The sequence below is a fragment of the Hirsutella rhossiliensis genome (genome assembly GCF_020360975.1).
Source record: "Hirsutella rhossiliensis strain HR02 chromosome Unknown scaffold00003, whole genome shotgun sequence".
Lineage (NCBI taxonomy): Eukaryota > Fungi > Ascomycota > Sordariomycetes > Hypocreales > Ophiocordycipitaceae > Hirsutella > Hirsutella rhossiliensis.
The window spans coordinates 3008220-3030202 of NW_025408669.1; the positions used below are offsets into that span (position 1 = coordinate 3008220).

General features: G+C 60.5%; 6 protein-coding genes across 6 annotated transcripts; 3 read left to right on the forward strand and 3 right to left on the reverse strand.

Moving 5' to 3' along the window:
- Window positions 1–385: 385 nt before the first annotated feature.
- HRG_03350 (uncharacterized protein) lies at window positions 386–1314 on the reverse strand (the record flags this gene model as incomplete). Its single annotated transcript, XM_044861821.1, has 2 exons — window positions 386–797; window positions 881–1314. 2 exons carry the CDS (start codon window positions 1312–1314, stop codon window positions 386–388), a joined length of 846 nt encoding a protein of 281 aa, XP_044722847.1.
- Window positions 1315–5231: 3917 nt separating this feature from the next.
- HRG_03351 (uncharacterized protein) lies at window positions 5232–5693 on the forward strand (the record flags this gene model as incomplete). Its single annotated transcript, XM_044861822.1, has 1 exon — window positions 5232–5693. One exon carries the CDS (start codon window positions 5232–5234, stop codon window positions 5691–5693), a length of 462 nt encoding a protein of 153 aa, XP_044722848.1.
- Window positions 5694–6636: 943 nt separating this feature from the next.
- On the reverse strand, window positions 6637–9868 carry HRG_03352 (major facilitator superfamily transporter; the record flags this gene model as incomplete). Its single annotated transcript, XM_044861823.1, has 5 exons — window positions 6637–6883; window positions 7225–7453; window positions 8142–9608; window positions 9697–9718; window positions 9866–9868. The coding sequence occupies 5 exons, from the start codon at window positions 9866–9868 to the stop codon at window positions 6637–6639; spliced, it is 1968 nt and encodes a 655-aa protein (XP_044722849.1).
- Window positions 9869–10666: 798 nt separating this feature from the next.
- HRG_03353 (MYND finger domain-containing protein) lies at window positions 10667–11233 on the forward strand (the record flags this gene model as incomplete). Its single annotated transcript, XM_044861824.1, has 1 exon — window positions 10667–11233. One exon carries the CDS (start codon window positions 10667–10669, stop codon window positions 11231–11233), a length of 567 nt encoding a protein of 188 aa, XP_044722850.1.
- Window positions 11234–11967: 734 nt separating this feature from the next.
- On the reverse strand, window positions 11968–13346 carry HRG_03354 (uncharacterized protein; the record flags this gene model as incomplete). Its single annotated transcript, XM_044861825.1, has 3 exons — window positions 11968–12811; window positions 12881–13178; window positions 13226–13346. 3 exons carry the CDS (start codon window positions 13344–13346, stop codon window positions 11968–11970), a joined length of 1263 nt encoding a protein of 420 aa, XP_044722851.1.
- A 1669-nt stretch (window positions 13347–15015) lies between these two features.
- Window positions 15016–20546, forward strand: HRG_03355 (PIF1-like helicase domain-containing protein; the record flags this gene model as incomplete). Its single annotated transcript, XM_044861826.1, has 10 exons — window positions 15016–15718; window positions 15862–15962; window positions 16033–16514; window positions 16573–17245; window positions 17339–17500; window positions 17554–18132; window positions 18335–18429; window positions 18500–18506; window positions 18638–19963; window positions 20043–20546. 10 exons carry the CDS (start codon window positions 15016–15018, stop codon window positions 20544–20546), a joined length of 4632 nt encoding a protein of 1543 aa, XP_044722852.1.
- Window positions 20547–21983: the final 1437 nt, after the last annotated feature.

The following is a 21983-nucleotide window of genomic DNA, read 5'->3' on the forward strand; positions in this document are numbered from 1 at the left end:
AAATTGGGACCTGGCCTCTGTTTTGGCACCGACATCAGGTCCAGGATATGCATTGTCTTGCGATTGAGATTCCTCCTCCTTGGGCCTTTGGATATTAAGTGTGATCATGTCCCGTGATATCTGCCGGACCGTTTCATCACGAAGGTGACCCCCTACTTGCCTGCTCCTCCATCCAAGTCCCTTGTTTTGTCCGTGAATCGTCTTTCCGTCAGTCGAAACCATGAACTGCATGGCGTCGCCTGTAGCGTAGTTGTCAATAACGCTAATGTTTTCCTTTAAGCGCTTGTTTGCTTCAGAACAAATGCTCAAGCTTTGGCGCGCGTTTTCCCATTCTTCACGCAGCCTCGCAATCTCGGAAGTATCCCCTCAGAAGCAGGCACTTTCTTTATTTTCCCAGCAAGCGATAGAACAAATCCTTCTCGTGTTGTCCCAGTTTCACGACTGTGTTGTCAAGGGTCTTCCTGCACCCATTCAGACCCTCATTGACGACCTTTTCGGGGAACGTAGCTGTCTCTTCATTTTCGGACGAGCTTCCACTACGTTTGGTGGCCAGCTGAAATTCATCGATATGCTTCGACAGTTGGTCACAAATTTCAAGGCATCGCTGCGTGCTCAATCGCTCTTCCTGCATGGTTTGCAATTCTGGCGCGCCTGAGCCGGTCTCCGATATGGCGTCTGCGAGAAAGACACCTATTTTCTCGTCGATACTTTCGAGGTGAGCCCGGAGGTCACTGTGCGCTGTCTCGACAAGGTCTTTGTAGCTTCGAATGGTCTCGGCGGTGGCAGAGCATACGCGGCTACATTCACAGCATAAATATTAGAGTTGTTACTGAATGGTTTATTTTATGGAGGGTGGTGGCTTGCAGACCGTGAAACGTACAGATTGGCGTCAGTGAGGGCAATAGTGATTGTCGACTTGTAGCCGGATAACAACCGCCTAAATCCGTCGATATCATCACCCATGTACTTGAGTTTAGCCCACCCCGAAAGGTCGTCTGAGTCCCCGGACTGCGACACGCATTTCATGAGTTCCTGATTGAACTCTGCACAGGCATGGCCGCATCGCAGCAACGGTCGATCGAGCGCTGAGAGGTCGACAGTATGGACGGCACTGACCGTCTCCGTAAGTGGGCCTAAGACTCCGCTCAAAGCTTCAAGCTCGTCAATGAGATCGCGCACACGTTTGGGATGGTCTCGAAAACTCTGGACAGTGCTGTAAAGCGTAATGCTGGATTGGAAGGCGAACGTAGCCAGGGCCAATAGCCCGGAAGCCAGTCCACCGGCTCGGCCATCGCGGTGGACGGCCTCAGGCATGAAGAGCGTGTAGGAAGATCGCAGGAAGGTGTAACAAATAGTTGTGGGGTGATCGCTCGTTTTATGATCTGCGAGGCGGTGCCTAGAGCTTCTTCGTCATACTTGATTGGTTCATCTCAGCCGAATGCCCCACGTGACCTGGCAGGTGACCTACTCCGCCCTTCCTGCTCGCGTTCCAACAACATGCTATATTACCGAAATTCTGCCTTTACGACAATAAGCGGGAACGCCAGTGCGCCAATCAGTGGAGTTCGTGCGCCAGGGGGGTACCATGATTTGCCGCTTCTTAACTGGCTCAGCACAGAACAAGGCGAATACGTGCAAAAAACAATTCTTTGACTTTCTGGCCAAATTTTCGAAACGGCCACTGAAATCCGAACACCCATACCATGAAAATCGCCTCGACCGCCGTCCCCTGCCTACGGAAGTGCAGCCGCGCGCACGTTGTTGCGGGTGCGCTACGTGGCTGCAAAGATGGCGAGAACAGGCGGAAAATTCGCTCTGCTTGCGCTGGAGCCCCCCAACGGGAACCTTGGTCGGCGGGTTGACCGGGGTAATTAGCGCCATGCGCCAACCTGACGTGACTTAATTCAGGGCTGCAGATATAATCGTAGGCTTTAACCGTGCCGTACCTTCCTCTCTCCACATTCTGCTCCACTTTATTTCGTCCCATGCAGAAACCTGATTCCCCCCCCCTATAAGTGCAAAATATGGTCAAGGACGAGGAAGGCGGCGGCAACAAAGAGTGCACCCCGTGCCGCTTTGGTTATTCATGACTCGTGATTGGTGAGCACTATCGTTGCGTTGTTGGTCTGCTGTGCTGCTAATGCATCATCGCAGTTCGTTGTTGGGCTCCACTTTAACCTACTGGGATGCACCAGCGTGCCACAGAGCGTGGACAGACGGAAGGAACGTCATCTGACTATGGAGGCTTAGTGCGATCGATAAGAGCTAGCGTAGGATTTTGAGAGTGACAGGTCAGTCTGCAGGTCCAGGCAGCATCCAAAACACATTGTCTGTAGATTAGTTGGTTCCCATCGACTGGAGTAACCCTACATACATTCGATGTGTAACACGTGAATGCGGCTCGCTGTGCGACTGCGGCAAAGTCGCCTCCCTTCCTCGCTCCACCTCTTATTGCGAAGCGGCAGTTGGGGCAGTATTACTCGTCTTCGCTTATCGATATGGAAGCCAAATAGCTCACGACTGTCGCCCGGTTCTAGTTCAAAATACGACATGCTCCCATGTAGACGCAGTCTTCGCCGAAAAGGGAACCATGCGCCTCGTGTATGCGTATGACTCCGTTACAGTACTAGTTACAGGGCTGCAACAAACCAAGAACCAACAACCGGCCTCTAAGGCCAATCGGAGGTGTCCCGCCCCTGTAGGGCATTCACTGTCCACCTAACTATCATCCTGCAGCACGAGCGTGCATCATGAAAAGGATGTGGGCCTGGCTGCAGCGCAATGTCTTGCAGAACAAGTGCTATTGGAAGTGGAAGCACAATGTGGCTGCAGCGTGGCAGCTCGCAGAGCGATGACATCAAAGTTGTTACGAGCCCAATAAGCCCCAGCGACGAGGTGAAAATGTTACCGCCGACGACGCACGAGACAGGCTGGCCGATCCGGAGCATGCTCTGGATGCGATGTGACCTTCAGGCGGAGCAGGTGGCAACGCATTCAGCGGATTTGACGGCGCCACTCCTGCGGCTGCCGGATCGAGACCTGATGGCAGTATCGGTGTACGCAGAGGGGAAGAGTGGGGGAGGCAATGTAGATATGATGGTATCGAGGTACTATGAAGTACAACAGGAGAGAGGAGGCGGAAGGAAGGGAAGCTGGGCGACGCGGGGTCTCGGAGTCGTTGGTGATAAAGTGACCAGGAGCCAGAATCTACATTGCCAGACAGCGTCCGCTTCGAGATGCATTTCAGCAGCTCTACTTTTGAGTACATGTACATAATCACCCATAGTTCCGTGTTGCTCCTAATACTGCAGTTGGTTCTCAATGCGAGGTGGTGACCGCAAGGTGGATGTGCGTTGCTGCAAGTGGGTGCTTCTGACTGTCCCCGGCACGGGTGGTGTGAGTCATTTGGACGGCATTGCAGCTGCAGATCGTAGCCCCGTCACATCCTCTCCTGTGCATTAGCGGATGTTTGCCTGCATCGAACTGCAGCCACCATTGTGATGGATGCCAGTCTTTCTGCATGAACCCCGGTATGTACATACAGTACAGTACGAGCCTTTTAACGTGTCAAATTACCAGCTGTCGCACGAGAGAAGTTCAGGGAGAAGGTTGGGCACAAAAACGCGGGGTGTCGCTCCTAGACCCTTCGCCCATGGTGCCTGGGTTCCCGTTACGTACCTGCGGCCGATTCTGGCTTCACAACAGTCCTGCAAGTCCTCGTCTTGGGCGACTGACAGCACCTTCACTTCTCGCTGCTGGTAGTACTGAGCTGTAAGGACTGCAACCCCTTCTTATAAGCAATATCGTCTTCACTGCAGCCAGAAAGTGAGCTGGCGCCGAGTAGCATTGCTGCCCCCAACCAGGCAGCAGCGGAAGGGTCTAGGAGCGACACCCCGAGTTTCCTCGCTCAACCCGTTCCCCCGCAACTTGTCTCTACAACAGTTGGCAATCTGGTCATGCCAGCCCTCCACGAACGTCTTGACTTCACCATCACTCTACCGCGGGGTTGCAACGTTTCCCCGCTCACAGACCAGCGCACCGGTATGACATGGAAACACGTTCTGACGAAGATAGCACATGGTATAATCAGCGCGTCTTTCTTCTGCCAATGCATCCGAAACTGGCCATGGACGAACCGATCCGCTTGGTTGGCAGTCGCACCTCGTCGAGATCTCTCGCCGTGTTCGCGGCCGCCCCTTGGTCTTTGGAGAACCCGCATGTGGAATGGATTGTGATACTGTTGATCCGGACTGCGGCAATCCCTGACGTCGCCATGATCAGCGGCGATTCGAAAGGCTCCTCCTACTGAACAACTCGACGAGTGCCTCGATGATTCGCGACTTGCCGGTCCCGCCCTCGCCGCTGACGAACTGGCAGAGCTGGCCGACATCGCCTCCGTCATTTTGTCCCATCAAATCGAGCTGGCGGCATATAATTGAGAAAGCGATCGACTGCGTTTTGTTCAGCGTCAGCCGTGTTGCCCACTCTCTGCCCGCCGCAGAATAAGAGGTTGATAGGCCAAACCGGACCTGCATTCCCGCCTCTGCGTCGCCTGCCTGGCAGCACGCTCAGTCATTGTCGTACCGCAGCGAAAAGAGATTACACGTCGTCGCTTCGCGTTTGCTCCCTCCTCTTGTCCGTTGCTGCGAGGCAGCCATCACTGCTTGCATGCGTTCATTGACCTCTTGCAGGCGGGTGAGTACGACGTCCGCTTTACCCTCGCCCCGGGCTCGAGGCGGATCCTCCGAGTCTTCGACCCTGAAGGGGTCGACGTGGTAGCCGTTCTATCGCATATCAAGTATTATCAGGGAGTAAGTACCCTTGTGCCTTGCCAGTAGCGTGGCAGGCGTCTTCAGGGTCCTTTTCAGTGTTAAATTCTCGGCAGTACACACTGACTCCATAGCGGCGTAGGCGGCGGTAGCGGCAGAGATATCACGAGAAGCTGTCACACAATGCGTAGAGGAAGACCGCCCACATGCAAAATTTTGCGAGGCCGGCCAACCAACGTCAGATGCCGGGCGGCGAGCGGTTCTGCCCACACACCGAGAACAGAACTCATTTCACCCTTGCAGGAAGGGGACATCCGCGGCGCGGAGCGACTCGCCTCTGAACTCTTATGCCCCTGTCGGCTGGGAAAGCAAGAAAGCACCAGATTGGCTGTTCATTAACGAACCAAAAGTAGAGAGGACACTTCGCCGTCGGACCCTTCGCCTTTTGTCCAGCCGTGCGCAATGGAGGAGTCTGCCACTGAGAAGTACAGCAAGCCGCAGGTCGCGCCGACAGTGCCCAAGTCTTCATCAGCTGCCTCCGCTGCCGGCGGCCACGAGCCAGCGGCCGCGACGGCGCCATCGCCAGCCGCAGGCTTTCGAGAGTCGTCCTTGGCCGCAGGAGCAGGAGCGGACGCTACCGCAGCCGCTATGGTCGGCGACGAGTCATCACGGCAGGCTGTCTCTCACTACCCCAAGCGCAAGCGCGCCTGCTTGTATAACCACCTGAGCGAGAGCAAGATGGAGATTTCTCAGCCAGCGTCCACTCAGCCCATGGCCGTTCATCAAACCCGCTTTCCCACCGACCCTCTGCCTGGCACCCGCCCGACACGAATCCTTCTAGGATACTGGAAGCAATCCAGCGAGCCTGATCCAAGGGATCGGCATGCCGTCTATGGAATACTTGACCACGACAACAAGTTCTGAGTCAAGGTGGTACGAGAGACGAGAGACGGCCGCTTCGTGGATGGAAACTTCCCCCTCGGGAGCTGGGGCTCTGGATTCCGTACGAGGAGGTAGGCTTTGAGAACCACCTCAAGGCTCTCAGCAAACAGGAAGTCAAGGAGTACTGCCGCATTCGGCAGTACCAGCTGGATCACGGCGAAATTGATAGGAAGCGGATCGAAAACGAAACAAGGGCCGTGTATGAGGCCAAGACCCGAGCCAGAACCCCCATTAAACAGACCAGTGTCGCTATGCCGACTTTCAGCATCACCCGTCCTGCCAACGTGGACATGGATCGGACCAGCCCGAGAACAAGCTATGGCGGCGGTGAGCCTGGCCAGTCGCGGCGAATCGATCCGCGAGCGGACAGACGGGCGCCGCGTCAATTGCTAAACGAGAACGAGCTGAGCTGTCAACAAGGTCTGGGCTCGCAAGGAGTCGTTTCGCATGAAAGCCTATGCCGAGGACGCCAAGATGCACGACGGCGTCAAGTATGGGCGGAAGTCGACCGGGCCATTTACGGGAAAGTTCGTGTCGGCGGGCACTATCGTTCATATTGACGGCGAGGACTATGTTGAGTATCGTGTTCTGACCAAGCCATTCTGACGGTGTGGCTAACAGACAGACCGACCAGCCGGAGCAGTCGGTCGGTTTGAGTGGTCTGAGATTATCTGACTGGACTGGTGTTCCTGTGATGCCATTGGTCCGTTCCACCTTTAAGGTAGTACCTAAGTCCTGCCTACGCTGGCCCCGAAAGCTCGCTACGACTTGACCAGAGTCAAGGCAGGGTCTGCGGACCTCATGAGAGTGCCGTGCCGGCTGAGATTGACGATGAGAAACACCCCTGGCTCTTTCACATCCGGACGGCGAACCGCTTAGAACCGTCGAGCAGGAGATCACAGGCGAGACGATTCCTGCCAAAGACCTAGCGAAGATGTGCATCCATTGGCCTAGAGCCGATGATGATGCGGAGGAGATCCCGGCAGACAAACTGTGGCGAAGGCGTGCAGTCCCTATGCGTGTCGGCGTTGTCGGCCATCGATTCATGGTACGGGTCAGTCCCGAAGCTTATGGCCGAGCTGTCGACAATAAAATCGCCACCCTCCTTGTATCTTAAAAGGCGACGCTTGTTTGAGGTGATTTGGAAGATGCAATCGACGCCGGGCGCCATCCTAGAATACGTTATCAGTGATGAGAAGAAGGGGGGAGAAGGGGGGCCAAGGCGAAGGGCAATAATGGCTCCGCGACAGAGCGTAAAGGCAAGTGACCTCGCAGCTCTCCCTATCAGCCCTAGAGCTTGAAAAGCTTTCAGAGATCGCCTGTCCGGCCGGACCCACGTTATTTCCGGGTTTATGGGAGGCAGCCCCGCATGCGTCTGGGGTAGAACGGTAAGGGACGAGTGGGTGGAAGGGTGCTTCTAACTGTCCCTAGCCGGCACGAAGGACAAAAGTAGCGGTGTCACGTGATTGCGCGCGTGACACCCTCAGCGCTCGTGACAGACCAGATTACCAACTGTAGTAGAGACGAGTTGTGGGGAACGGGTTGGGCGAGGAAACTCGGACCCTTCCGCTGCTGCCTGGTGGGGACAGCAATGCTACTCGGCGCCAGCTCACTTTCTGGCTGCAGTGAAGATAGCTCCTTGGCAAGGTCCAGATCGATCAGCATGCCCATGTGGCCAGTCGTTTTGCGGTCGGTTATGATGTTGTCCTCGGAAATGTCCCGGTGCAGGATGTTGCCTTTGACTGACGCCACGCAGCACCAACAGCGCCATACCTCGACTTGCAGGGCTAGCATCGCGAGGGCAATCACAGCGACACCATCGAGGGGACTCGTGCGGCGAGATGCAGGACGTCGTCTTGGGTCAGATCTATTGCGTGAGCGAGGAGCACGGCCACCGATTACAATTGCTCGGCCAGGTAAGCCAGACCCTCTCCTGCCTTGAGATCGGGAGACAGAATATATATAATATATATAGTATATATATGCATCTAAATATATATGAGCATGGGTATGGGAAATGGAGGACGATGATGAAGGGGGAAAGGGATGTGCGATCGAGCCTCCGTGGAATGGGGCAATCATGTTAAAGTCTTGGGCGGAGATTGTAGCCGACGCACAGACTACCCGCCAACCCCCGGCCCCGACGGAGAAACCGGTCCCTGCTCCATTCGACGGGGAATTGGTAGTCCGCGGCAGCGGCAGCACCCAAGATCTCAAGACAACGTCGCCCCCCGGAGATAGTTCAGGCTGTCAATCGCGCTTTCGGCGCTACGGTTGCGACCGCTGGCGAAGTGAGACAACTTTTTTGTGGAAGTTGCTACAATTTGACTACGATACACTTCTCTACTGAGTCGGTGGTCGAGTTCAAGCCCTGGTGTTTCTTACTGTCCGTATCAGCCGATGCCTCCAGTAACTGTATCAACAACATACGGATTCTTTCGGCAGAGCCAGCCAGGACATCTCGGGCCACGATAGCGCGGGCATGTGCGCGGCGCTTGCCCATTCCCCTCTTCTTCGCCTTTGCCTCTCGCGCCTCGACGCCTCTCAAGGCTGCTTTGGCAAAACTGTCCGTGTATTCCGCCATTTCGCAATTCCATAACAGCTGCATCGCGTGTTCAACCACCAGAGACAGCTTCGCGTTGTCCTCCAACCCGACCGTATTGGCAGGCAACGAAATGTAGCAGTGCTCCAGCATGGGTATGCTCAAGCTGCCCATGGCATGGCCTTCTGGATCCGCATTTGCAGGATTCTTGTGCCGGGAAGGCAGCAGCAAATGGAACAGCTCCTTGATGATGGTGACATATGATTCGGGCAGCAGTGGATTCTCCCGTTGTGACAGAAACAGAGCGAACATCTGCAGAGGGAGCAGCTTGATGCCTGCCGCAATGTCTTCGTGGAGCCGGTTAAGGTCCAACCGCCAGCGAAGCACCGAGGTGGCAGCAGAGAGAAGCCTGAAGAACCTCAGTCGGAGACGTATTGATTCGATTAGACCGGGATTCGAACAGCCAAACGAGACGACGCTGCTCGCGCCGCGGCCCTTTTCCGGCGTTGGCGGCTCAGAAATACTGGATGATATCGAATCAGAGTCAAAGTAGTCGCCGAGCTTGTCGCTTTCCAGGTCGAGGGCTTGCTCCCATTTCCGTTTTCTCGACGCCTTCTTAGGCCCCCTTGGCTCCTTTTCGAAGACCTCCAAGAAGGCAGATGAGGATTGGCCTCCCCCGTCGGCAAAGAGCGCTTTCATAATTCGCTTGTGTCCCGTCTGACGACCGTCCTCCTGATTCATATACATGTAAATCATGGATTCACTGCGCCACGTAACGGACTCGTGTCCGCGCCTGCCACTGGTTTCGTGGGCCTCCTGATCAAGTCTCTCCCTCTCGGCCCAGTCGGCATCGAGGACGTCGAGCATGAGCCCGAGCCACACTTTCCAGTAGCGCCACCGGTGAGGATGCACTGTCGCCGTGTTGAATGCCCAGCCCACCGTGGACCACAAGTCCTGGCCTCGACTCCAAACACTCGCCTCATTTGCCATTCTACCCCGCAAGTGATCCAGGTCGCCGTTCGAGTCGCCGTCAGACATGTCGCTATCGCTGGCAGAGCCAGCACGATCGGATTGGCGGGCCCATCTCGGTGTCGAGTGGAACTGGAAGGCGACGCGGAATCCGGCGTTGATGGGTCCAGCGATGGTCAGGACGTTGCGCAAGTAATTAAGCGCGAGGGAGGAAACGATCAGGTGGTCCGGCTTGTCTGCACGAGTCGTATGCAACGGATGAACAACCAGCGTACCCAAAAGCGCGAGATGGCTCGGGGGCGGCACCGGCACGCTCTTGCGCGTTGGCATTTGCCGGGACATGCCGTAGCCCAGCGTGCTATTGAGCAAATTGATGGCACAAGTATCTAAAGCCTCAATCAGTCCCATCTCCCTCGAAAATAAAAGAACGCGCGAATAGAAAGACGGATAAAATCGAGGAAAGGGGGCCTGTACAAATCTGTTCTTCGAGAAAAATCTGGCAATGGTCCTTAAGCTCGCGAGGCAGCTGTCACGCCTCGATGTACGGACAGGGAGTGTCAGGACTGCTGGCTGTCGCCGACCGTTGCGTCTCCGAGTCGGCGTAAAAGGAAGCCGGCGACGAGCTCCGGGTGGACTTGGTCACCATGGCCAAGCAGAGAGGGGCTAGGGCTGAAGGGGGGCTCCAAGGTCGTGAACCTTTCGACATCGCGATGGCTTTAAAGCACAGTGGATGTAAATGGATGCAAGTCCAGCAATGTCGAGAAAAAAATGCGGACCCGGAGGAAAATGCGTACTTGGCTCCCCCGCTCCGGCCAATCGCGCGACCCTGGGTGAGCCGGGTGAGCCCCGCTGGCGTGCAGGTGAGCCAGGCATCTCTGCAGCGAAGGAAGGAGGGGGCGGTGGAAATTCTGTTGATGTTCCTGTTCTCATTGGCCAGGTCGTGTTATCGTGCCTGTCCAATCCCATTGAGTGTACGAAGGCTGCAAGCGTGTACCTTACAGGGATTACAGCCAATAAAAACTCACACATTAATAGTTACTTCCACTTCCACAGCCACCTAATTTATTCAGCCGTAGGCTGACTTAACATTAATCGAACGGGTAAGGCAACCCCTCACGGGTTGCGCAAAGGGCCTTGAGGAACGAAGACTGAAGATTGGAGAGACAAACAAGACGAAGACAGAGGGCGAGAGAAAAGAACGCAAGCAGGCGGTAGCGCTAGGAACTAAAGCATGCAAGAAGGTAGGCAAAGAAATCTGCCATTCGGGCACCATCCCGCAGCGGGGAGAGGCAGAAAAAGCAAGAAGGCAAGTAACGCGATGATAACGGTTGCGGGGTAAGAGAGAGGAAGGGAGTATAAGAGAGGCGCCAAGGCACAAACAGGAGACAAGAGCATAAGGGTCTACCCTAGCTACCGATCGAGCAGTTAGGAAAACAACTACAGCATGGCCACTTGCAACATTTCCGTGGAGTTCTGGTGCGAATTCGGGGCCACGGAGCTCAAGTACAAGCATAGCATCCCGAAGACGCTCGTGACGCAGGTAGGCCAGGCGAGGCCGAACGACGAAGCCAGCGCACGGTTCCTACAGTGGATAAGGCCGATCCTACGGGAGCACGAGGCAGCGTGTCGGAAGGCATCAGGGGCGCGCTGCGAGAGCTGCGGCGGACTCGCAAAGGACATTCTACAGAGCCCGATATCGTACCTACACGCAGAGAGGCCGTTTGTGCTCGTCGTCGTGTCGTCGTTCTGCGGCAAAGAAGGATGCGAAATCAGGGCGAGGCAGGAAATGCAGGACACGATGGCAGAGACGGGGCAGGCGGGCGGAAACATGGGCGCACAGCAAATGCAAGGGCAGGATCGGCAGAGCACAGAGGAAGGTCTGCCGGGTGTGCGGAGAGACGGCGGAGCGAGGAGGTGCAGCCGATGCCTGGCGGTCGCGTACTGCAGCAGGCAACACCAAAAGGAGGACTGGAAGGCGCACAAGAAGGGATGCAAGCCAAAGGCAAGCTAGGGAGCTAGGGAGAGGAAGCAAGCAACGCCGCAGAGGCGGGCTTACGGCCAGCCTCATACGGCCGCTAACCGCCGCAACGGCCTTTGTAGAAACTACCGCCGACTTCAAGAGACAGAACGCCAACCGAGGTCGACGACGGGCCTGCAAGACCGCCTCTCCACCCGTCTGAACGGAGAGTCTAACAGTAGTAGCATCGCCGCGACCCTCGTCCCTATGGCTTGCACAACTAAGGAACGGCATATAAGATTTTACAGTAGAAAACCGTATCCTCCATGTAGAGCAATGACTGATAGGCGAGAAGCAGAGTCGGCTTCCGCAACAAAGACGCCATTTGCCGAGGCGCAACTACAGCCCCCTCGTCGCTGCTAAACGCAGCCGAGAGGTGCGGCGGCAAGCTGGCAAGGAGAGAGGAGGGAAAGGAGGGAAGGGAAAGAGAAGGGACGAGGCGCAACGCTCAGGACATAAACGAGATAACGGAGAACGTCTAGAGGCGGGCACTTTGTAAGAAACGGGTTCGTTAGCTAAAGCTGTCCCTTTAACAAAGGGACAAACATTGTAATGTGTAGATTAATAGTAATTTTGCAGCGACAAGTTGCGTTAGGAATAGCATCCCGAAAGGGAAACGGTTCATTTTAGTACAGGCAGGAGGCGTAAGAGAGCGACGGGTTTATAGCAGGCAACTTATTTCTGCATGCGATACCGGAGAGGGCGAGCGGGCGGGTCGGGGGTGCTCGCTATGATAGAGTCGAGAGGGCAACCCGGGCTGGCCGTCGGAGCGGGAGCGGGCGGGGCGCCGTCTGGTCGAGACGAAGAAGCAGCTGACGGGGAGAGGAGGAGGGCGGCGGAGCCGACGGTGTTCGATGACGAGGAAGGCGGCGAATGCTGCAGCTGCAGCAAGCGCGCCTCTTCATGGGCGTATCGGCAAGGGCCGGGTGGGAGCGCTTAGGAGGCGGCGTGACGGGGTCGAGGGCGATCGGGGCCGACGCCGAGGAAGGGGGGACCGATGCGGCCGAGGCCGGCGCAGCAACGGAGTAAAAGGCGGCGCGGATGGAATCGAAGGTAGAGGAGGCGGATTGGGTCTGAGGCCTAAAGGGCGTAGTGAGGGGGGAGGCCGAGGCGGCGGCGGCGGCCGAGGGTCTATCGACAAAGGTCCAGCTGTCCGGGACGACGATAAAAACGTAATCGCGCTCTGAGCCCGGGGGACAGAGCATAACGCGGTGGTCGAGAATGCCGACGACCTTTCTGGTGCAGGTAAAGGGGACGCCGGGTATGAAGGAAGAGTTAGGCTTTTCAGCGATTTTCTTGCATAGCACGGCCCAAGGGTTAACGTAGATGGGAAAGATAACAAAGACCTCGAAGGGGTGGTAGCCCTTAAAGGGAATCCTGTCCGGCAGGCCAGGGGCGATGTAGGTCGTGAGCCGGACGAAGCCGCAGCAGCGGAGCTGGTCGGGCCCGAGACCGGGCAGGAAGTCTGGACGTAGGAGGTCGAGGCCAGGCCCGGCTACTACGCCATGGAAAGAGACGACGGGAGGCGTAGACGGGAACTGGCTGCCAGAGGCCAAGAAGCGCGGCAGGACGCTAGGGGGCAAAGTCAGCGGGGCGGTGGGTGAAGAGGCGCATTAAAATGAAAAGGGGAGGGGGGCCCACGGCTGGTAACCTTGGTCGCGGACGATAAGGGCGGGCACGGTGTAGAGAATAGTATCGTCCGGGCCGGCCTCGAGCCCGTCGCGGCGTTCCACCTCCCAGGAGAGGGCGTAGGGGTGAACGCGGCCGCTCATAAAGAACCACTGCTCGGACCAGTCGGTATCGACGACCGGCTGGCCGTAGATGGAGAGGTTTAGACTAAAGAAGAGGGAGGGCCCTAGATCGTCGCCCTCGGCCCGGAGGGTTGCATACTCCGACTCTAGCAGCCACGAGGGCACCGGCAGGAGGACTCGGGCGATGGCTTCGGCGTTAAGGCCTCTGATGCGGTGCTCGTCCTGGTGGGCAAACCTCGCGGGCAGTCAGGCTGGGCGAAGAACATCATGGACATGTCGCCGCCCGCGCCCTTGCTAGTGACAAGGGGCTTGCGGAGGTGCGGGGCAGAGCTGTCCGCCGACGGAGACGAAGACATGGCGAGGCCGTGTAGTGGACGAGCAACGTTGCCGGAGCGAAGCTAGAAGCGGCGAGGAATAGGGGCAGGAGTGCTCCCTACCAATATGCCATCTTAAGAGTTTAGTGTAGTAGGGAAGGGCTAATGGCTGTGGTGTATAAGAGAAGTCGAAGGATCCTAAACGAAGAAGCAACGTAGCGTTAGCGGTAGGCTAAGATAAGGAGCCTAAATAAAGGTCTATAAGATGCGTATACAGAACAATGCGACAAGAGGAGAAGAGGAAACTTCGAAAGGCGGTCTAGTAAGACGTAGAGGGTTTTAAGACAAGCAGGACGCGCGAAGCTATGTTCGAGGAGAAGGAGGCAGGCTTATTCGCAACACGTGTAAGACATGGGTTCAAAATTCAGCAGGCGAGCGTCTAGGGGCGTACTGAGGCTTTGACCGACAAGACCTAGATGACAAGACGGAAAAGTGTACCATGCAAAGCACAGGCAAGAGGAAGCTGTCTTGGCGACCTACATGTAAGGACCGGCCGAGGCCGTATAGCCCGCCGCTGAAGGCGGCGGGCAATAGCGGGCGGGCTCGATAGAAAGGCGGCGCCGGTATAATGTAAAGAGCAGCGGCACGCCTGTAGACGTACTAGAGAGCTACGAGTAAGATATAAGATATATAGACTTTCCTAGAGGATCCTGTACGCACAGGAGGGGTGCCAGTCAGCAAGACAAGTGCAGGATGAATGGCCGAGGCAAGGACTTATACGCCGTTATTACACTTACGAGGATTTACGCCGGGAGCCCAGTAGCACCGCAAGTAGGCGGGGCCGAAGAGGGCAGCGCAAGCGAGGAAGACAAGAGGTCCGCGGGGCCTCGGTAGACCGGTGTCGCGATGAAGCCAGCTAACGGGAGGGCCCAGTCCGGAGCGGGTGACAGGCAAGCCCGGCGCCAGAAGCCCGAGCAGCGCCGTACACAGGACCAGAGATCCGGCCGATCACAGCAGCGCCGGCACTCGGTCGCGGCGCCTCTCGGAGAGAGCAAGAAGAGGCGTCAAGGGAGGCGCCTCCGAGGCGAGGGCGGGGAAGACCGCCAGGACTAGGGAAATGGAGGATCAGCGCAGGCCGAGTCGCGCCGTCTCGGCCTCAGGGAAAGGCCAGCGCGCACCGAGAGAAATCCGGTCTCTGCCGACGGCGGAGACCGCCGGGCCCTCGCCGCCGCAGACGAGAAGTTCGGACGCTCCACGGGACATTCGGCCCCAGCCGACATGGAGGGCCGCCGGTCCTTCACTGCCGTCGAACGGGATAGGTTTGGCTACAGCCTCGGCCGGAAGCAAGGGGCCCGCAGGATACCTGGCCCCAGCCGACATGGAGGGCCGCCGGGCCTTCGCCGCCGTCGAGCGGGACTAGCCCGGCCGTAGTCTCGGCCGGAAGCCAGCACGTGCCGCGAGCCATCCAGTCCCGGCCGGCTAGCAGGGGCGAGGCCCCCGCCACAACTCCCCCCGCAGCCGGGCCGCTTGTTAGCGGCAGAGATAGCGCACCGGCAGGTACGGTCGTAGAGCGAGGTGAAGGCGTGCGACGGTGATAGCTAACCGGACGCAGGTAGAGCGGCGATAAGACGCCAGGCGAGACGAGCAGAAGAGGAAACGCCATCTTAGTAGTGGGCAGGCCGGGCGGAAACGCGCCAGGGTGGGTGAAAAGATGCCGAGACGAAGGGAGCTGCAGGCCGAGGACCTGGCCAGCGCGCTGCGGCACCTCGACGAGGAGTTCGAGGCGGGCGAGAGGCTGGCCAACGAGCAGACGTGGTGCGCGCCGGTGCCGCGCGAGAGGCAGGTGAGGACGGTGCGGAGGTTCTACCGGGCGTTCCACGACGCAGGCACGCTGCCGATCGCGACCTGCACGCTATGCTACCGGAAGCGAGCCAAGGAGGAGCTGAGGGAGACGACGTGGGAGGGGTGGTCGCGGAGCAGCGTTGCGGGGGGCGGGCGGTCCCGGTTCGGATGCCGAAGCTGCTTCCCGGAGGGCAGGCCGGTGCCGGTCTGCGTAGAGTGCGCGCGATGGGCCGGGCGCGAGGGGGCGTCGCCGGCCATGCACCTCCACGGGCGGCTCGGCTGCGAGCACGCGTACCCCGACGAGCTGAAGGACCTCACGCCGCTCGAGGAGAAGCTCATCTCACTCAACTCGTGCTACGGCTTTGTGACGAAGTACAGCATCCCGGGCGGTCAGAGGCAGAGCGTGAGGTACCCGAGGCACGTCAAGGGCCACATTACCGTGTTCCCAAACGACGTGCAGGGCCTAGCCGCTAAGGTGCTGCCGCACCCGCTGCTCCGGGTCATGGACGAGATCCACGTCTCGTGGCAGGGTGCCGAGGCCCGGGCCGCGCGACCTATCGGGCCTGCTGTCGGTAAGGCGGTCGGCGGTGGAGAGGGCGCTAGCCTGGCTCAAGGAGAACAATCCGCTCTACGGCGAGGTCGAGATCGACGCGGCGGAGATGGCCAGCTGGGGGCGCCGCCGCACGGGTGCCGCCATTGGTGTGCGAGCGGCTAGAGCGAAGCGAGCCGTCGGCGCGGGAGAGGACGCGGACGGCGCAGGTGGTGCCGCCGTCGGAGCGGGCCATGGACGACGAGGGTGCGGTCGAGATCGAGGAGGTCCTCGCGATGCTGAGGCAGGGGGCGGGACCCCACCGAGGGGAGCCGTGACGTCGGGCTCACGTGCGAGGACGACGACGGGGACGGCGCTAGGCCCGAAGAGGACGGGGACGTAATCAACGAGGTGACGTCTTCCGGCATGTTCCCGTTGGACGGGGCGCCAGAGGTGGCCGATGCTGAGAAGATTCGCTTCGCCCGCGGTGCCGTCGGGCCCGAGGGAGCGCGCGCCGGCCCGAGGACGTGGGTAGGGACTGCGGCCCGAGAGGCGGAGGGCGATGGCGGCGACGTCGAGCCGCACATACAGGTGCGGCGCGGCGAGGATTTCGCCGACTCGGCGGACGCCTCCTTCTTCGCAAAGGCCTTTCCGACCCTGTTCCCCTTTGGCTTAGGCGGGCCGAGGCTCGCCGACGAGGACGCCACTGGGGAGAGCGCGGGCCCTAGCGTCGGGAACCAGGGCACGCAGGCGGAGCGGGTCGCGGAGGGCCTTATGTCGACGCGGAACATGAAGCTCCAAGCATGGGCCGACGTCGTGCTGCGGCGCCACGGCGGCCGGTTCGCGACGCACCCCTATCTTCGCCTTCCTCGTCTTTAACATGGGCGTACGGTCTAGGAACCGCCAGGCCAGCATGCTAGGCGTCACGAGGAAGAACTTCGCAAGGGTCGAGGGCCTGTTAAAGTCGTTAACGGCGCAGAGGCTCGAGGCGGCGAGGGTCGAGCTCGAGGCCACGGGCAAGACTAGCGACGACGGGGTAAAGGAGCTCCTCCGGTCCCTCTCCGTGTTCGGTTACCGGCAGCCGATGTCGAGGGAGAGCCGCCTCAGTATGCGGAAGAAGATACTATCCCTCATCATAAGGCACGGGGTGCCGGCCATCTGGTTCACGCTGAACCCGAACGACATTACAAACCTGGTAAAGTTGCGGCTAGCGGCACACCGCGGCCGCGACCCGGACGAGGCCGAGGCCTTCCTACGAGACCTAGGGACCGCGTATAAGCGGACGCGGCTGGCCATATCGGACCCGATGAGCTCGGCCGTCTTCTTCCACCGGGAGATGACGCTCTTCTTCGAGCACTACGTCAACGTCGAGGAGGAGTCGGTGTTCGGCCACGTCGGCGCGTACTACGGCGCGGTTGAGACGAACGAGCGAGGCGCTCTCCACATCCACGGGCTCCTCTGGCTAAGGGGCAATGCTGGCCTCGGCGAGGCGCTCGCCGGCCCCGATACGGAGGAGCAGGCGGCGTACCGGGATCGCATCGTCCGCTACGTAGACAGCGTCTTCTCCGAGGTAAGGCGGCCGCCTTAAGACGCCCCCACCCTCCCCAAACCCCAAGCCCTATCCGAGGCAGGCCGAAGGGCCCGAGCTAAACCGAGGCGGCAGGAGCTAGACGCAGAAGGTTACTGCGCCGTGCAAGCGGAGCGGTCGGCCACGGCGGACATATCGTCGCGGCTCGACGACGTCGCGCGCTTCACGGACACCTTCGACGAGGAGGCCAACTTCTGCGCCGGCGCGACGCAGATCCACACGCATAGCGCGACCTGCGTAAAATAGTCGCTCGGCGCGGGGGCGCGGAAGGGGACCTGTGCCGGTTCAAGGCGCCGTGGAGGCTGGTGGAGAGGACGGCGCTGACGGCGGACGGGGTGCTCGAGATCCGGCGGACGCATAGCATGGTGAACCGGTGGAACCGGGCGATGGCAGTAGGGCTACGGCACAACCACGACATCTCGTTCATCGCGACGCAGCGCAAGACCATGGCCCTAATCTACTACATTACCAACTATGCGACGAAGGTAGAGGACCCCGTGTGGAAGCGTGTGGCCGCCGCGGCCGAGTTCCTCCCCGCGCTAGAGCCGACGGGAGAGGGCAACGGAAGTGGCGCCGACCGCGACGCCGGCCGATGGGGCGGGGCCGAAGGGGTGGCGACGGCGGCGGACCCCATGGGGAACAAGACGAGAACGTTCCTGCTCAAGGCGGCGAACCGAGTATTTACGGAGCGGCCGCTGTCGCAGGTCGAGGTGATCGCGCACCTCCTAGGGTACCCGGCAGAATTTAGCAGCAGCTCGGCGTGGGCGTACGTGAACGCGAACCAGCTCTACTGGGCCGTCTTCCGCCGGTGGCGGCACCTCCGACGGGCGAGCGGCGCGGAGGCGACGGGCGACGCGCCGGACGAGACGGTCGTCGTCGAGGAGGCCGGCCCGAGGATCCCCCTCGTCGAGGCCTACCGGCACAGGGGCGAGCTCCTGCGGGGCCTCTGCCTTTATGACTACGCATCGCTCGTAAGGCTAAAGCGAAACGGCCGCGGTGCCGACGGTGGTGACGGGCTGGGGCGAGGTACCCTTCGCGGAGAGCTGGGCGTCGGGGAAGGGCTGGGTGCAGGCGCTTAGGCGGCCGGGTAGCGGGGCGACCGTATGCCTCGACGGATACCTCAGCAAGGAGTTTAGCGAGGGAGACGACGAGTCGTGCCACCGAAGGTGCGCACCATAAGACGGGAGCGCCCAAGGGAAGGCAGCGCGGCTAGGGGCATCGGCTAACAGCGCCTAGGGCGGCGGTACAGCACCTGGCCCTATTCGTGCCGTGGGAGTCCTTCCTCGGCGAGGAGGCAGGCGACATCGACGACATCTGGGCGCGGGCGCGGAGTCGCTGGCGCCGAGGGTCGCGCGGCTCGCAGACAACGTGCAGCTCCTCCGGCGGTCGGCGGAGGACGCGAAGCGCGACGCCAAGCAGTGGGCCGCCACGGCCGAGGAGGGCGGTACGACGGTGCCGCAGGCCGGCGACGAAGGCAGGGGGCGGCCGAGGGGCGAGGAGGCGTACCGCGCCGGCGGGGCGGGCGACGCGGCCCGGCTCATCGACGTCGTCCGGAATGCCGCCGGCGCGGGACAAGTCACGGCGCAGTCAACAGAGCTGCTAGCGATGACGCAGCAGCTCTGCCGGTTCCAGCAGTCGGCGCTGGGGTCGGCGGCCGAGCTCGCGGCGACGGTAGTGGCGGAGGAGAGGGCAGGCAGGCGGGTGAACCTACCGGGCTCGGAGCTCTCGGGGGCGGCGCTGCCACGGCAAGAAGAGGTGCGGGCCATCAAGTCGCAGCAGAGGAGCGCGGCGCGGGAGCGGGAGCGAGCCATCCAGGGCATCCAGGGCGGCGGGGCGGCGGCGGGCGTCGGGGCCGACCGCGGCGCGGCTCTTCGCGGGGTGATGGGGGGCTTCGGCGAGGACGACATGGACGTAACGGCGGCCGACGGCGACGTAGACGCTGGCACGGCGGCGGGGATGCGCGTGCGGCTCGGCCCGTCGAGCTCGTTCGTCGCCGCCGGCAGGGAGCTGGCGGGGCAGCTAACGCTCAACGAGAAGCAGGCCATCGCTCTCCTAATCGTATGCCGGCAGCTCGACCGAATCCGGCAGCTCGACCGAATCCGGCAGGGCGACGACGCAGGCGGCGATGGCGGCGGCCAGCTCTGCCTGTTCATCGGCGGCGAGGGCGGCACCGGCAAGTCGCGCGTCATCGAGGCGCTCGTCGAGCTGCTCGCCCGGAGGGACCTATCGAGCCGGCTGCTGGTGACGGCGACGTCGGGCACGGCGGCAGCACGGATCAACGGCATCACACTACACTCGGCCTGCGGCCTTACGGTCGGCCAGGGCGGCCGGGCGGGAGGGGCGACGAGGGACGTAGACGGCGTACGGCTGCCGGGCCAGGGCGAGCGCTTCGTCGACGGCCGGTCGCGGATGGACTGGCAGGAGAAGGAGGTGCTGGTGATCGACGAGGTCAGCATGCTCGGGGCGCGGACGCTGCACGCCGCCAACGAGCAGCTGTGCAGGCTGCGGGGGTCGGCGCGAGACTTCGGCGGCATCCCGGTGGTGATCTTCTGCGGCGACTTCCACCAGTTCCGGCCGGTGCAGGAGCGGTCGATCCTGCTGCCGAGCGCGGCGGTGGCGTGGGACGAGGACGGGGCGTTCGCGGCCGAGCAGCGGCGGCAGCACGACAAGGCGCACGCGCTGTGGCGGCGGTTCACGACGGTCGTCATGCTGGACGAGCAGATGCGGCCGCCGGCGACCCGAGCTGCGGCGGCTGCTCGGGCGCATCCGCCGGGAGCAGGACCGGTCGGACCTAGAGCTGCTCAACTCGAGGTGCCACCGGCCGGGCAGGCGGATCCCGTGGGAGACGGGCCTGACGGTGGTCACGCCGCTCAACCGGAACCGCTGGAACCTCAACCTAGAGGCGGCGCTCGCGTTCCGGGCGCGGCGGCGGACGGCGGCGCGCGTCTTCCTGTCCGAGCACAAGTGGAGGGAGGGCCTGCCGACGGAGGAGGAGGCGTTGCTAATGCTGGGCCAGGGCGACGATAGCGCGACGCCGGTCCCGGCCGTCTTCGTCTTCGTGCCCGGCATGCCGGTCGTCGTGAACCAGAACACGCACCAGGGGCTGAAGCTAGTGAACGGCGCCGGGTACACGGCGGTAGACGTCATCCCCGACCGGCCTTCCCGGCCACCGGGTCTCGGCCGAGCTGACGATGCACTTCGGCCGCCGGCGGGCATCGTGCTGGCTTCGGAGACGACGAGGACTTCCACTTCGTCGGGATGCCGGCCGGGACGATCCTGCTGACGCCCATCGGCGTCAAGATCACGGCGCAGCGGAAGCGGCCGTGGCAGCGCAACGACGTCAGCCGGAGGGCCTGCCGTGCGCGGCGGCCTTCGCCTGCACCGACTACAAGGTGCAGGGCGGGACGCTGGAGCGCGTGGCGCTGGAGCTGCGGGGGCGAGGATGACGACGGTCGAGGGAGGGCGGTGCCGTCGCCGTGCGACCCGTACAGCCTGTACGTGCAGCTGTCGCGGTGCCCGACGCTCGACGGCATCATGCTCGTATCGGAGGTGCGGAGCGGGATCTAGTCGGGAACCGGGTGCCCGAGGAGATGACGGCAGCGCAGGCCCGGCTAGAGGAGCTTAGCAGGCAGACGACGCAGGAGGCGGCCGACTGGCTCCGCGGTAACGCGGGCGGCGTAGGCGTCTCGCTCGCAGCGGAGGAGATCCTGCCCTTAGGACGACTACCTAGCACACAATCAGGGGCGGAGAAAGCAAAATTATGGGAAGGCGCAACGTAGAGAGATAGAAATAAGAGCAACAATCTCAAGGTAGTTAATGGACATCGACGGGTGCGTGTCTAATATAGACGGACCGCAAAGGCGGAGATTTAGACTTCACAGGCCAGCCGGCTCTAGGCTAGCGGGCTTGCCGTAGCTACCGACGTAAAAGGAGCACAGGTCAAGGGCCAGGAGGGGGGCAAAGAGGAAAAGGGCGTATTCCGGGCGAGCTTGAAAGAAAGGGCCAGGAAAGAAGACGGGCTTCAAGGAAAGAGGGCAAAAAGGGGCGGCGACGAGGGCGGTGAGGTTGTATTTTTAAACCAATCTGAAGAGAGCAAGCCGACGAATTAGAGGACGGCAGCCGACGAATCAGAGGGCGGCATTTAGGGGGGGGGAAATTGATGGCGGCGTTTTTTTTTCTTTCTCCCCGGGGAGGAACCAGAAGAACCTTTTCGTCACTAACGTTCCTCAAGGCACTAACGTTCCTCAAGGCACAAGACGAAGACAGAGGGCGAGAGCAAAGAACGCAAGCAGGCGGTAGCGCCAGGAACTAATGCATGCAAGAAGGTAGGCAAATAAATCGGCCATTCGGGCACCATCCCGCAGCGGGAAGAGGGAGAAAGCAAGAAGGCAAATACAGCGATGATAACGGTTGCGGGGTAAGAGAGAAGGGAGTATAAGAGAGGCACCAAGGCACGAATAGGAGAGCAGAAGCGTCTACCCTAGCTACCGATCGAGCAGTTAGGAAAACAACTACAGCATGGCCACTTGCAACGTTTCCGTGGAGTTCTGGTGCGAATTCGGGGCCACGGAGCTCAAGTACAAGCATAGCATCCCGAAGACGCTCGTGACGCAGGTAGGCCAGGCGAGGCCGAACGACGAAGCCAGCGCACTGTTCCTACAGTGGATAAGGCCGATCCTACGGGAGCACGAGGCGGCGTGTCGGAAGGCAGCAGGGGCGC